This window comes from Armigeres subalbatus, chromosome 3 (assembly GCF_024139115.2).
Source record: "Armigeres subalbatus isolate Guangzhou_Male chromosome 3, GZ_Asu_2, whole genome shotgun sequence".
Classification (NCBI taxonomy): Eukaryota; Metazoa; Arthropoda; class Insecta; order Diptera; family Culicidae; genus Armigeres; species Armigeres subalbatus.
Genome location: NC_085141.1, coordinates 63,673,237 through 63,688,598, shown reverse-complemented (window position 1 = coordinate 63,688,598; position 15,362 = coordinate 63,673,237). Strand labels below are relative to the sequence as shown.

Sequence of the window (15,362 nt, the reverse complement as noted above, 5' to 3'; positions counted from 1 at the left end):
AAAGATCTATCTATATTTAGATGTCCCAAGCAAAAACGAATGCATCGGAAGCATTTAAGAAAGCCAAACGAGCACATGACAAGGCGAAGATGCATTACAATCATACACAATTACTGATTGATCAAGCCAGTAGCGTTGTTACGGCTTTGACCGACATCATCGATAATAATACGGCTACCCCTGAGAAGATTAAAGATCTCGCAGATAAGGTTATGGACTATACATTGCAGCTAGATCCTGATCAGATTCAAAAGTTAGCTGAGCAGATCGACGAAGCGGTCTCACATTTGGAAAACGTGGAATCGATCATTCGCAGTACAGAACATGATCTGCAGATTGTCGAAGATCTTAAAGACAACACATTTGCTACAAAGTAAGATTCTTTTTGGGTTTATTTTCATTTGCACTGGTCTTTAAATGTGCATTTTCAGGAACCGCGCCGAAAAGGTGTTGGAAGAGGCTATCGAGGTGACTAAGGCTTTGGATGACGCTGATGATGCTCAAAAGAAAGCTCGGCAGTCGATCAAACGTGCCAATGAGGACATCCAATCGGCCAAAATCGATCTCGAGGAGGTACTTTATTATACATACACATTATAGAACATACTACAGCAGACACTCGTTTTCGGTAGATCGATAAGGAAACGGACGATGCTCACAAGCGTGCAAACGCCACTGCTTCGAAGGTAGATGAATTGAAGGCACGGCTCAACAGGCTGCACGTCAGTAACGTGCAAAATGATCAAGATGCAGAAGAAATAATCAAACAAGCAGAGACCGTCAAGGAGTCGGCCAACAATGCTCACGATTTGGCTACACAGGTAAGAGTAACAGCCGTGATTTGATAGAAAGATGTAACAATGATATGAAAAATAGAATTAGAGGCGAAAGTATAGAATTGATAGTTCCGTTAGGATACGACAGGCATGAAGAATGTTTTTATAGAAGTCGATTTGAAAGCGAGCGGAGAGCAATATTTGTGATGGCACATATCGCACGACCTTCCTTCTGAAAAGCTCTCGTATGAAGGGGGAGTGAAGAATATCAGTGTGGAAGCTGATATATCTCCACTGGCTATTCTTCATGCCTGCCGTATCCTAACGGAACTATCAATTCTATACTTTCGCCTCTAATTCTATCGTGAACATGTACGTCTAAGTTTGGAAGATGATATTAGCATTTCCATATCATTGTAAATCGTTTAACTTCACGTAGAAGTAACACACATAAAATCATTATTACGCATTGCAAGAAAAATTTGGAACCCTGGAAAATCCAAAGCGCCTCCAATGAATATTTTCCAGGCTAGTGATCAAAGCAGCTAATGCTAGATTTGCGATGTTTTGTTTATATTTATAATTATGACATTCCTAGAAAATATGCTTTACTGAACAGAAAACACATAATTTAATGAAATGTTGAAAAGCTTTGAAATTTTATGTGTCTCAGAGGTCAGCAGAAGCACTGCGATTTGTGGCAGGATTTGACTGCGGGCTCTGGTAACCTTTTGCAGGGTGTTTCTGTATGTACCTGCAAACTGGCTCAACTAAAGCGATAGTGTTTCGCACAGAACGCACTAGTTCAAATCTTGGTATTGGGTGGGTCTCTTAACCGAACCGACACGAAGACCTTCAGGCGAAAGAGAAGGCCATGTTCAATGAGACGCCGTAAAACCAATTATTACGAATAGTGTAAGCGCGTTGGGATGTGTGACTATATGGAAACATCATTTCAAATTTGATATGAAGTTGAGATTATGTAAAATACTTCATTGATTAGCTTCCCTAAGAAACTGAATCACTGAAAATAAAATTCAAAACCTAGACATAGAACTAATAATTGATCTTTTTATGTTTATGGGCACTCCATCAAATGATTGGATTGCATGACAGTTGATTTGCTTTAATAATTTGAGCTCAATTTAAAGCACACTATGCATGATTTGTTCTATGCGGGGATTGTCCTCTGCGCGTTATTTCCGCGGAGCTATCCAAATTTTTCTTTTTCTCCGTAATAATTAGAAAGATGTAGTTTTTTGGTAAGGAAAAACTTTTGGTAAGAAAAAAATCGACTGCCAATATTGACTAAGTAAATACTGCCAATATTGACTCAATGGAGCTCTTTGGAAAAAAAAAATCCAAAACTAAAGAGTGAAGATGATTTCTTTTTCATGTGTTATGAGTGAAAACACCATATGAACTTCCAATCTGTAGGTCAGCTCTGTCTCACTTTTCTTGTCAAATATAAAATCAGTCAAGCCTACTGTGCAGCGTTGCTGGGAAATTGTGTGAAAATCAATTCCTAACTTGATTCGACATGTAAGCTATAGAACGGGGACATCTCGTACCAACCGCAAATAGATATAAAATTATGCAAATAGTAAAATCTATTCCCCTAAAGTACTAATTTGAACTCTCTTATATGTGCTTCTCATTTTTATAACGCGCGAGAAATGCACCACCAATGCTAGGTGGACATTAATCATTGATTTTCACTGGGCAAATCATGATTCCGATGGAGGGGTAATAATTACCACTGCTTCATACCCCGCTAATGCATTTTTTCTACGAAAGGATTATGTATATTAATTGTATTGAAGATCGGAGTTAATTTCACCATTGTGGCTTTATTCCAACACCATTCGGGCAAACAACGTCCGTTATGTCAAGTGAGCACCACTTTAGAACCTGTTCATATTTATGCTAAATGACGAATGACTTTATGCCAAACGGCTTTATGCCAATTGCAGGGTTGTTACAACAATCGCAAATGTCGCGATTTTAACGTTTTTCGCGAATTTCGCGGATTTGCTCTTCCATTCGCAAAAATCGCGATTCCTTGAAAAATTGTCGCGAAAATTGCGGATTTATATTAATACTCTCGAAAATTGCAATTTTTTTAATTTTCTGAATACGATTGGATAAATTTAAAATGCTAAGGGAGCGTCCACAAATTACGTAACGCTTTGAGGGGGGAGGGGGGGTCGGCCAAAGTGTGACGATCCATACAAAATTTTCAGACGTTTCATACAAAAAGTGTGACATAGGGGGGAGGGGGGGTTGAAAATGCCCATTTTTTGCGTTACGTAATTAATGGATCTTCCCTAATGTTTTTTATGTAAGTGTATGAGGAGTAAGCAATACTTTGGGATCCAAACACATTATATCCTAATAATATTTTAGTTATCGTGTGATTGTTTGTTGATATTCACACGATATTTGATAAAACATCTGTTGACCTGACAAATTGATCATATTGTAATTCTGGATTTCCGGAACGCTGAATTGTGTTCAAAAGTTGTCTTTGTCTTTGTGTTTAATATTTTTGACATGTTGTATGTTGTTGCGAAAATCGCGCATTATTATTATGTACGTACAATTTGGGGAACGACATTTTGTATATTTAACTGACATTGTCCGGATCAAACGCCTTGCCTTGAAATTCGCACCTGGGAACGCCGGAAGCATGCTGTCCACTCGGTTGAGCGATAGAGAGGCTCTTTATCTTTCTGACCTTCTGCTGCATCCAGTCCTGCTCCATAGTGATTCCCAGTACTCCCGGCTGCTTATTCCAACTATTTGCTAATCTGGTCTTTTGTACTGTTATAGCTCAATTACCAGCATTGCTTGGCTAAATATGTTTTCGGTGAAAAACGTTTCTGTAATTTCGCGATCCAAAATTCCTCGTTTTTTGTTTGCTTATGCCTAGTGTTGTAAAAGGTCATCTGCATGTCATTTGACTAATTTGTCTATTTTTTTAGAAGCTTAAATAACTTCATAATTTTTGATAAACCCATACTTGAGTGGTCCTATATTTTTAACCGAAGGTACTAGATCTAAATATAACATCTGAGGCTTGAGAGTGGATTTATTTTCTTAAATGTCACTTGTCATTTGCAGGGTGTCCATCCAGTCGGGAAAACCGAGAAAAGCGGGAAAAACGGGAACTGGACCCGGCCGGGAAAAATGCGGGAAATCATAAAACTGTACCAATCGGGAAATTGAACTATCACCAAATCCTAAACATTCAAACAACAATGTAGATGCATTTATTCATCAACTGTCAAGCAACAATACAGTAGTTCAGCATTACGAATGCAGCGATGCATTACTTATGTTTTATTTCAACATGTCAAAGTAATGAAGCATTATTTCGGTCGTAAAAGGGCCTTTTCCACTTCAAGTCAACTTTAATGGCTGTATTATTTGTTAGCATATATAGCTCCATGGTTACTTAGGATTTTTGAACGCCCAATCCACTACTTATACCATCACACCATGAATTTAAAGATCTTCATCCTGGGCCTGAACCAGGAAATAAATTTTCCTGAGAAAATTTCTCGAGGAACTCGAAGAGCAAGGCATTCTCAATAGTTTCTATTGCAACTTATTGCTAAATATCTTCAAAAGTTTGAAATTATGATAAAATAATTTCAGATGATTCGTTTTTGAAAACCGATTTCTAAGAGGTACTCATGAGAAGACTGTGGGTGAACTTGAACAACTTTCGAACTATTTTTGAATAATTTTGTTAAAAAAAATCTGGAGTTCTGGAAGATTTTTTTGTAATTTTAATATATTTGAGAATTTTGTTTAATCCAACATATTTATCTAGTTTTATAACATAGAAAATAAAGAATCAGTTCCATAACATTGACAATTCAAATATTGCAATAAAGGATGAAAATTTTCAAACTGTGTATGTGGTGGAAAATCGGCAAGAATAAACAATCTTGACTATTTGTACCCACTGTTCCCGTCACGATCTTTGCAAGGACCCGTGCCTTCGTTTTACGTTGGACCCGTTTGCGGAAGTAAAATTCCGACAAGCGGTGGTAATCCTGCAGGGACACCGTTCTGGGAAAAAACCTCTTAGAAGGTCACGTCTCCACGCTCAGCAATGAGCATTAATAAAAACAAGAGGAAGGGGGAGTCTCTGAATTCTCCACTTCCTTCAAAGAAACAAGGTTTCAAGACCGTCCTGCCAAAGCGCGGAAAAAATAGAAGGAAGCTGGAGAATTCAGATATTCCTTCTAACTCTAATATCGGAAATAATTCTTCTCCAATCGAACTGAGCAATCAGTTCGATTTAATTAATGATGAAATTGAGCAAATCGAATATACCTCTAGCCCAGGTGATTCGATTCATGTGAAAAAGCAAAGGATTCCGCCAATTGTGGTATCTGTTGCCGAGTTTTCAGGCTTCCGGAATGAGATTTTGAGTAACCTTCAGGGGATCAAGGTTTCATTTCAGATTGCTAGGAAGGGTGACTGCCGCGTTTTGCCGGGATCCTTTGACGATCGCAAACGTCTTCTTAAGTATTTTACTGAGAAGCGCCATAAATTCTTCACATACGACGACAAAACTGATCGATTGTTCAAAGTCGTCTTGAAAGGTCTTCCCAGTGATGATAAATCATTGGATGAGATTAAAATTGAAATTTCTGAATTACTTGGATTTTCACCAGTCCAAGTAATTAAGATGAAAAAGAAATCCCACTCTGGTACTTCCCAGAGGGGCATTTCTCAAGAATTTTATTTAGTTCATTTTAACAAAAGTGAACTAAATAATATGAAAAGTTTGGAAAAGGCCTGTATTATGTCCCATGTCCGTGTTACATGGGAACATTTCCGCAGGCCTGGGGGAAATTTCCAAAACCCCACCCAGTGCCGTAAGTGCCAAAGTGGGGTCATGGAACCAAACATTGTCACATGGATGCTAAATGCATGATTTGTGGTGGAACCTCTCACGCCAAGGACGCATGTCCTGTGAGAGAAGATTCCAATAAATTTAAGTGCGCAAATTGTGGGGGCAATCATAAATCCAATTTCTGGGAATGCCCTTCACGCAAAAAAGTTTTGAATTCCCGTGCAAAATTGATGACGGAAAATTCCAATCGGATCCCAGATTCGACGGGTAGAAATTTTTCAAACGCTCAAATTTCGAAACCGGTTACCGGTCGAGCTATTCATACCCACCACAATTCACGAACAAATTTTGCCGCTCGTCAACGGGTAGCAAGCACTTCAGTAAATTCCAATTTTTCCAATGTACCTACGTATGCAAACATCGCTGCTGGTAGACAAAATTTCTCTTCTCAAAATGAGGTTTATACCCATGTCCCAACGGAAAATAACGGTCATGTTGCCGATTCAGGTAGCATGACTGCTTCCGATTTTGATTTTTTAACTGAACAATTGCATCACATGATTGATGCAATGTTCAAAGCAAATACCATACCAGAAGCTGTTCAGGTTGGTGTAAAGTACACACAAAAAATTGTTATCGGACTCCGTTTTAATGGATCTAAATAATTGTGTGAAAGTTCTAAATTGGAATGCCCGCTCTCTAAAGGGTAAGGAAGATTAATTATTCAACTTCCTAACAGTTTATAATGTGCATATTGCCATTATAACTGAAACCTATTTGAAACCAGGACTCTCCATTAAACGAGATCCAAATTATTTTATCTACAGAAATGATCGTCTTGACAGCGCCTGTGGTGGGGTCGCCATTGTCATTAATAGACGTATCAAACATAAATTATTTTCTTCGTTTGAAACCAAAGTTTTTGAAACCTTGGGAGTTTCTGTTGAAACAAATTTTAATCAATTTTCCTTCATTGCAGCCTATTTGACTTTTCAATGCAATGGGCAGCAAAAGAATTTGTTGAAAGCTGATCTTCAAATTCTGACTCGCAACAAATCAAAATTCTTCGTAATTGGTGACTTCAATGCCAAACACCGTTCATGGAACAATGCTCAAAGCAATTCCAACGGCAACATTTTATTTGAAGATTGTTTTGCGGGATATTATACTAGGGTATCTGTTCCCATATTAATAACAGCCCGTATATTAATCCCAACCGTCGATAAACCAAATAAAAAATCAATTTGAAAACAATTCCTCACAACGTATGTACACAATAATGAATAGACCACCTTCTCCAATGTTTGGAATATTATTTAAAATTTCGTTTGAGTAATGTTTTAGTTCACAAGACTCAAATTATTAAAAACAAAATTATAAAACACATTTATTTTCATTTTCCTACTGTTGATTTGATGCACTGCTCGATTGCTACTAGCAGATTCATCTTTCTTCACGCCGTTCTTTTCCACTCAATTTCAAGCTGAAACAAATGTATCCTTTCAAAATTCACTTCACAACACATAGAGCACATCACATTTTCACTATAAATATAATCATATTTGAAAAACCATTCCGATTTCCTATAGTTTGATATAGGTTTATTTCGAACAACGTCTAAATTATTCTTGTGCGTATTCCAAACTATTTACATGGCTTGCAGCATCTGCAAGGGTTGCCGACCTAGATTTTCATTCCAAAAATGCTTGAATGAACTTTCATTGTGAAATTCAACTCTTATGTTTGTAAAACAAGGTATATCGAAGAGCTAAGCTATGACAAACATAAAATAAAACTGATAAGTTGGAAAACTACAACAAAAACTGGAATTTTGTAATTATATTTCAACTCAAATACAAAACATTGAACAATTCGGCATCACTGCAATCATATCGTTACGTATACACACGAATGATAGTGTGCGTATTTTATGTTGGAAACAGTATTATTGATATAGGTACAGGCATAGGATTAACTGTTTTTGAATGTTATTGAAATAGGTGCATGGCAGTGATGATGTTTTTTAGCTAAATACTTCTATAATGTGATAATAATTTCATTTTTGAAGTTACCAAATTGTTTTCAATTAAAAATGACGTGAGCCGAGCATAATTATTCTCATGTTTCTCGATTATTGGGTGAGAAATAAATGCATTTCATATGCGCATTGGCTTATTGTTATTGATATAGGAACAGATACCCTATTCAATATCCCAATGGCCCAACTTGTTTTTCATCCACTCGAAATCCTTCGACAATTGATTTGGTTTTAACGGATTCAAGTCAGCTGTGTGGCCAATTGGTAACTCATGCTGACTTTGACTCTGATCACCTTCCTGTGACATTTGAAATTACACAAGAAGCCATTTATAATCCAATCAGCTCTACTTTCAATTATCATAGGGCTGATTGGGATTTATATAAAACGTATATCGATAGGAATTTTGATGTTGATATTCCTCTCGATACCAAAAGTGATATAGATAATGCTCTCGTATCTTTGACAAATTTAATTGTCGAAGCCAGAGGCATTGCAATTCCTAAATGTGAAATTAAATTCAACTCCATTATTATTGACGACGATCTTCAGCTACTGATCCGTCTTAAAAATGTGAGGCGTAGGCAATACCAAAGAACTCGCGATCCCGCGTTGAAAGTTATTTGGCGAGATTTGCAAAATGAAATTAAAAAACGTTTCGCTATTCTGAGAAATACCAATTTTGAGAATAATGTCTCGAGGCTGGATCCCAGTTTGAAACCCTTTTGGAAATTAACGAAAATTCTTAAAAAACCTCAAAAGCCAATTCCAGCGCTTAAAGAGGGAAATAAAATTTTATTAACAAATGGCGAAAAGGCTCAAAAACTTGCTCAGCAGTTCGAGAGTGCCCATAATTTTAGTCTAGGTCTCACTAGTCCAATTGAGGATCAGGTTACACGAAGCTTCGAAGACATTCTCAACCAAGATAATGTTTTTGACCCTTCGTTGGGAACTAATTTGGATGAAGTGAGATCTATTACTAGAAAATTTAAAAATATGAAAGCCCCGGGTGATGATGGTATTTTCTACATACTTATCAAAAAACTTCCTGAGAGCTCTTTATTCTTTTTGGTTAATTTATTTAACAAATGTTTTCAATTGACATACTTCCCAGATAAATGGAAAAACGCCAAAGTTGTTCCAATTTTGAAGCCGGACAAAAATCCAGCTGAGGCTTCTAGTTATCGCCCAATCAGTTTGCTTTCTTCAATAAGCAAACTGTTTGAAAAGATTATTTTAAATAGAATGATGGTTCATATTAATGACAATTCTATTTTTGCTGATGAGCAATTTGGTTTTCGCCATGGGCATTCAACCACTCATCAGTTATTAAGAGTTACGAACTTAATTCGGCTCAACAAATCTGAAAGATATTCGACTGGAGTTGCTCTTCTTGATATAGAGAAAGCATTTGACAGTGTTTGGCATGAAGGTTTGATTGTAAAATTGATGAATTTTAATTTTCCTCTGTACATTATTAAACTGATCCAAAATTATTTATCAGATCGCTCACTGCAGGTAAACTATCAGAATTCTAAATCTGATAGATTACCTGTAAGAGCTGGTGTTCCCAAGGCAGCATACTGGGGCCCATTTTGTATAACATTTTTACTTCTGACTTACCTGATTTACCACCAGGGTGTCAAAAATCTTTGTTTGCAGATGACACAGGTCTCTCAGCCAAAGGGCGTAGCCTTCGTGTCATTTGTAGTAGATTGCAAAAAAGTTTGGATATTTTCTCCACTTACTTGCAAAAATGGAAAATTTCCCCGAATGCTTCCAAAACTCAGCTTATAATTTTCCCACATAAGCCGAGAGCTTCTTATTTAAAACCTTCTAGCAGACATATTGTCACTATGAATGGGGTTCCAATTAATTGGTCTAGCGAAGCCAAATATTTAGGTCTTCTGCTGGACCAAAAATTAACTTTTAAAAATCACATTGAAGGCCTTCAAGCCAAATGTAACAAATATATTAAGTGTCTATATCCACTTATAAACAGAAAATCAAAACTTTGTCTTAAGAACAAACTTTTGATTTACAAACAAATTTTTAGACCTGCCATGTTGTATGCTGTGCCAATATGGACTAGTTGCTGCAATACCAGAAAGAAAGCACTTCAGAGGATTCAAAATAAAATTCTGAAAATGATTCTGAAGTTGCCTCCGTGGTATAGTACCAATGAACTTCATAGAATTTCTAATATTGAGACATTGCAACAAATGTCCAACAAAATAATTTCCAATTTTAGACAAAAATCGTTGCAATCTTCTATTGCAACGATTAACTCCTTGTACCCTTAGTATAAAATAGGTTAAGATTAGTTTAAGTTGAAAACATTGTTATTCCTACATGGTTCAATTCAACCAGAGGAAAAATTCTAACTGCCAGAGGCAATTGAAATGTATTAATAATAACTAAAAATATAACATAGCAAATAAGGATGATAGTGTTAAGAAAACACGGAACACCTAGTCTAAGAGATGAATGCATGATAATTAACAAAAAAAAAAAAAAACCATCTTGAAAACAAAATCCTAAGAATTTAACATTTCAACGCACTAGGTAAGATCAATTTAAGGAAGTGTTTTTGAGCAGTGAAAACAAAAATTTCAATCTTAGAGGGTCTTTTTTTGGCAAATCGGGGGCTACTTTGGATATTTTGAAGCAAGAATTATAACGTAAATTACTTTCAAATTGCCATTATGGCCAATTACTATCAAATTGCCACTATTCAGGTATCTTATTGATAGTTGGATGGCAACTTTCTTTTTCAAATTTAGTGTTTTTTCGTTAATGTTATGTATCACACATGCGTAGCAGAATTGCGCAACTCATATATTTCCTTCTGCTCCAACATGAACGTGGACAGCACACCGTATATTGACCAATTAGTTTAAACATTCTGTAGACCTCATAATCATTTCTGCCTGCCTCTGATAAATAGCAGAGAGTTCTTCAAGCTTTGTTGGGTAGGATTTTAGGACCTGTCTAGGGAATCAGTTTAGAAAAAGTTCTTACGGATTCTGGTCCTCTGGGTTTCTAAATAGTTAACACATTTTAAATTATTGCTCTTCAAGATTGTCATTCACCAATTTGTGATTTATGTGTGACCCAACGCCATCTGAACAACTTACTTTGAACCTCGTATCGATGTCTATTCGAGTGTGTAGATTCCACGCTGACGGCTCCCCACTTTGGTTCTACCAATAGTTCGGAGTCGCCAACTGTCCTTATCATGCTAGAATCAAATTAATTCAATTGCAGGCCTCCAAACCCTTCAATTGACTGTCAAATAGCCGTCAAGTATTTTGGCTGAATTTGAAAGTCAGTTCTGCTTAAATATAAAATAGCCTAATCACGAGTTTTATCATCTGATATGAATCGACATGTATTTTATTTTCAGTGAAATTTAGATTTCTAAACTTTGACATCCCATGGTAGCTGAAGAGCTCCATCAAATTCTGCAGCTTCCAACATCAAATTCTTTTAACAACAATAAAAAACAAAAAGCAATATTTGGCACATGTTTATGGTTTCATTGAAATGCCTATATATTCAATTTTGCGTAAAAATTGTGAAACTTTTGAAAACAATCAAGTTGTTCGATTAGTAATGCAAGGATTCATTCATTTCTAATCCATTCATTTCTAATCCAGTATAAATTATTTCATTTTCATTTTTTGTTTTTAAAAGATCAAAAGCAAAAGAATTTTGCATTGAAATGTGTTTCTACGTTATTTTTGTTTGTCGCGTTATTTTTGTTTGATTTTGAAGTCGCGGATTTCATTTCATTAGCCGCGGATTAGAATTTGATTAGTTTGTAACAGCCCTGCAATTGGCTTTATGCCAATGGTCCGCTTCCTTCAGGGATATGTAATTTTTGGGGAAGTTCCATTTTCGAGAAAATATCATTTTCGTCTAAGTCATTTTGGGGAAATTTTATTTCCGCGAAAATGTTATTGTCGAAGATTTGCTATTGCTATTTGGAATTCGGGCAATTGGTTTTCGGAAGAGCTTCCAGTTCCCGGACATTTTCGCTTTCTCGAGATTCGGGATGAATTTTGTATCGATGTTTAAAAGAACCTGATTTTTTTGTTTCGCATAGGATTTAATTTAATGTTCAATGGTAAAGTTCATATTTTAATAAGACCAGATAAAACAGAGTTTAAATTAAAACTCAGTTTAATTTTAATTTAAACCCTTTTTTTCGGAAGGAGCAAATAATGTTAAGGTTTGTATCGGGAGAGTGCGCTTTTTGGAACACATGTTCGCCAACTCCAAAAAGACGCGTTCGCTGTCGGTTGAAATCGACTTGATTGTTTTAATATGTACACGATTTAGACAGTTGCTAGATTTGGAATATCAGGTAGTGTGCGACACCTCGCTGTAGATGGAAGATGCGCAGTGGAATCGTACCGGGCCCATAACCTTTTCGACATAATGGAACTGTCTTTTAATCTTCCACATAGTGTACATATTCAAATCTGAGTTTTCAGAACATAGTAAATGAATTGATTATTCATAGGAAACTAGCATTCCGTTCATTTTCAATTCTAACAGAATGTTAGAATAGTTAGTAGAAGTTGGAAAGGGTATGGACGATTGCTAGAACATGATGAGTAGTTTAGGAAAAGTTACAAAGTAGGAGAATGGAACGGGAACAGAATGTTAGAATAGTTAGTAGAAGTTGGAAAGGGTATGGACGATTGCTAGAACATGATGAGTAGTTTAGGAAAAGTTACAAAGTAGGAGAATGGAACGGGAACAGAATGTTAGAATAGTTAGTAGAAGTTGGAAAGGGTATGGACGATTGCTAGAACATGATGAGTAGTTTAGGAAAAGTTACAAAGTAGGAGAATGGAACGGGCCTGGGATGGAACCCACGACCTTCTGCGTATGAAGCAGAAGCGGTAGCCACCAAGCCCGTTAAACCAAAACTATTTAACTTGATTTTGTTAGCGCGTGAAACAATGGTAGCCTCAACCAAATACATTCGACCAGTTAGCCGACACCTATGCGCATATTCAATTCTCTTTGCTTGTCGCGTTGCAGTCTAAACATTGCAGTTGTGTATATAGACCAATGCAAGATCTTGACTTAACCTCAATTATTTGACAGTTCACAGAGCTTGTTTACAGGATGTTAGAGTTAAAATCGATCAGCTGGAAATAAAAATCCGTAATTTTCGTTCAAAATCATTTTGATCCGAATATTCTAGTGATATGCTTTAATTCCTACCATAAATCCACCACACCATGATTGGAAAATTACGTACTCTTACCCCACCGGTTGGTAAGAGTGTCTTGCAATAAGGGTATTACGAATTTCAATATTCTTCCGCTGGGTTACATAGAGAAAAGTATACGAATCGTCGACATTAATTTAATGTGTAAACAAAGAGTTCTTTCTGACAGCCATTTTTAATAAGTATAACGAATGTTTTGCCAGGGTAATCATTAATTATAGGACGACCATTTTTAACAGTTCGGAAATTGGGACAAGGTCTAAACCTGTTCGTCAAAATACAAAGTTCGGCCCAATGGCATCTGCACTGACAGTATAGAGAAAGTTTACGATTTTTTCTTACCATCATGCAAATATAGATACACTAAACGATTGCCCTTTATTATCATTACAGCTGAAAGACAACTACAAATCCGCCAACGCAACGCTTACGGCAAGATCTAATGCTTCTGAAAGTGCACGAGAACGGGCTCAGAATCTTCTGAATCGGGCGTCCAAGATCACCGTTGAAACAACTAATCAGCTTAAAAAACTTCAAGGTATGTCATAAAAAATGTATTATCAATACCCTTGACGTCGTTTAACACTTTTCTTTGAATTTTCTGCATCTAGAGCTGTACAAAACTTACGAATCTAACCAGAACGAGCTAGGTTCCCTGGAGACGCACATCCAGAGCTTAACCGAGCAAATCAATACATCGCTGAACAAGATTCAAGGCGAAGCCAATCGCTACCGAACGTGTACGACGTAAATGAATGTGACAAACTTTTCAAGTTTAACTTAAAGGAATAAAAATTGTGTTCAGAAATTTTGATGAAAATATTACTAAGTGTACGCAGTAACTATCAGCCTTTATTCGTTCTGCTTTAGAAATTGTAAGTTACACCTTACGAAAAAAATCAAAGAAACAAAGAGATTTCAAAAAATCTGCAAAACATATGTTTAATTTCAAAACGAAGGTATATTTTCAAAACATGTATTTCAATTATCTCAATACTAATGTTTAACACTGCACCAACAAACATTCAAACAATTAAACAACAAAATCAATGTGCCAAATAAGTAACATGATAGACTAGATCGCTTTCACATAAATTTACTTTTGTTCAAGTATATAAATGTGTAGTTAACAGCAATCGTATTAATCCACCCTTCAAATAATCAAAACCCGTGTAAAATAACAAAAAAGCACATTATCAATATGCGAAAAAATGCCATACCTATAACCAGTGGGTGGAACATCGTAAAAAATCTTCCAAATGTGAAACAATGTACTGAGGAAAAAAATCCTCAAAACAGATCAGAAATAAAACGTCGACCCATTTTTATACGGTTTAAGATAGAAGAAATAAAAAAAAACAACAATCCTTTTTTTGGGAACAAGTTCTGCCGGTAGTTATAAATTCTTAGATAGTAGGCGAAGTTAACAAGAAACAATCGCATAGTAATAAACATTAAACATTTCTATTGCTAATCATATGTAACCTCGTTTGAAAATTAAAATCTAATTTTCTTAGTGTAAACCAGTTTTAATACCATCATATCACATCACCATATTCAAAAACCCTTTCCAATCCACTTCGTGCCGTTTGTGCCTCATGCGTAAAAAAAGGTTTTAAAGAATTGATGATTTGCTTATTAGTTGTTGAAAAAAGTTCAAGTTTTTAATACAATTATCAGAAAATTATGAGAATATTGAACCCTAACTGCTTTCAACTACATACTAGTTTTCAAGAAATAAATTTAACAAATTAACAGTCTAAGACGAGTTAAGTACTCTCCATTTAATTCCACCAATTATTTTCGATATCTTTGCAGATACGTATTTCGACGGCAATTAGGGCGCAATCGTTAACGTGAACATTTTTATATTCGGTTAGTTACTGCAAATAAATTCTTTTTCGAGTCCTTTTAATCAAGCAGGTATCTCAAGCATATCACATTGTTATATTGCTGCATGATTGAGTGTTTAATTTGAATAAAATATCGAAAACAAAAGTGTGCATAAAAATTGCCTCGCCATAACAAAAAGGTGGTAGAGAATTAACACTGTTGTTTACAGTTTAGAACCAAATCCAGATGTCGCGGGTAGGGATTCAGTGCTCCGTATATAATTTTCTCATAACAAATTAGATGGGCGAAAACTGAGGTCAGGGCGATTTATGGGTGTCTAACCCTACACGATTTTGATAACATCACAATAGGGCACTGCACGGACTGATATGTCTCTTTCTCGCTGCAAAGAAATTAGAAAACAACAAGGCCAGTAAACGTCAAAATTTATGAAGAACGAAAGAGAAAGAGATTTTTCCGTGCAGTGTCAAAGCAGACAAAGAGACAAAGCAGCCCGTGCAGTGCCCTATTGGACATAATTTATTAATGTCTGCTCAGATAACGAGCTTTATTACATTATAAAGAGTATCTTGA

The 15,362-nt window shown here is 36.0% G+C and overlaps 1 protein-coding gene across 5 annotated transcripts in view; it reads left to right on the top strand.

Moving 5' to 3' along the window:
• Positions 1–14,458, top strand: part of LOC134223813 (laminin subunit beta-1) — a 74,598-nt gene extending 60,140 nt beyond the window's left edge. For all 5 annotated transcript variants that reach the window (XM_062703018.1, XM_062703017.1, XM_062703020.1 and 2 more), the window contains 5 exons: positions 21–373; positions 432–573; positions 633–821; positions 13,329–13,473; positions 13,547–14,458. In XM_062703018.1, the coding sequence (XP_062559002.1) occupies positions 21–373; positions 432–573; positions 633–821; positions 13,329–13,473; positions 13,547–13,686 (969 nt within the window). In that variant the 3' untranslated portion in view covers positions 13,687–14,458. The remainder of the gene's footprint in view (positions 1–20; positions 374–431; positions 574–632; positions 822–13,328; positions 13,474–13,546) is intronic.
• The last annotated feature ends 904 nt before the right edge of the window (positions 14,459–15,362 follow it).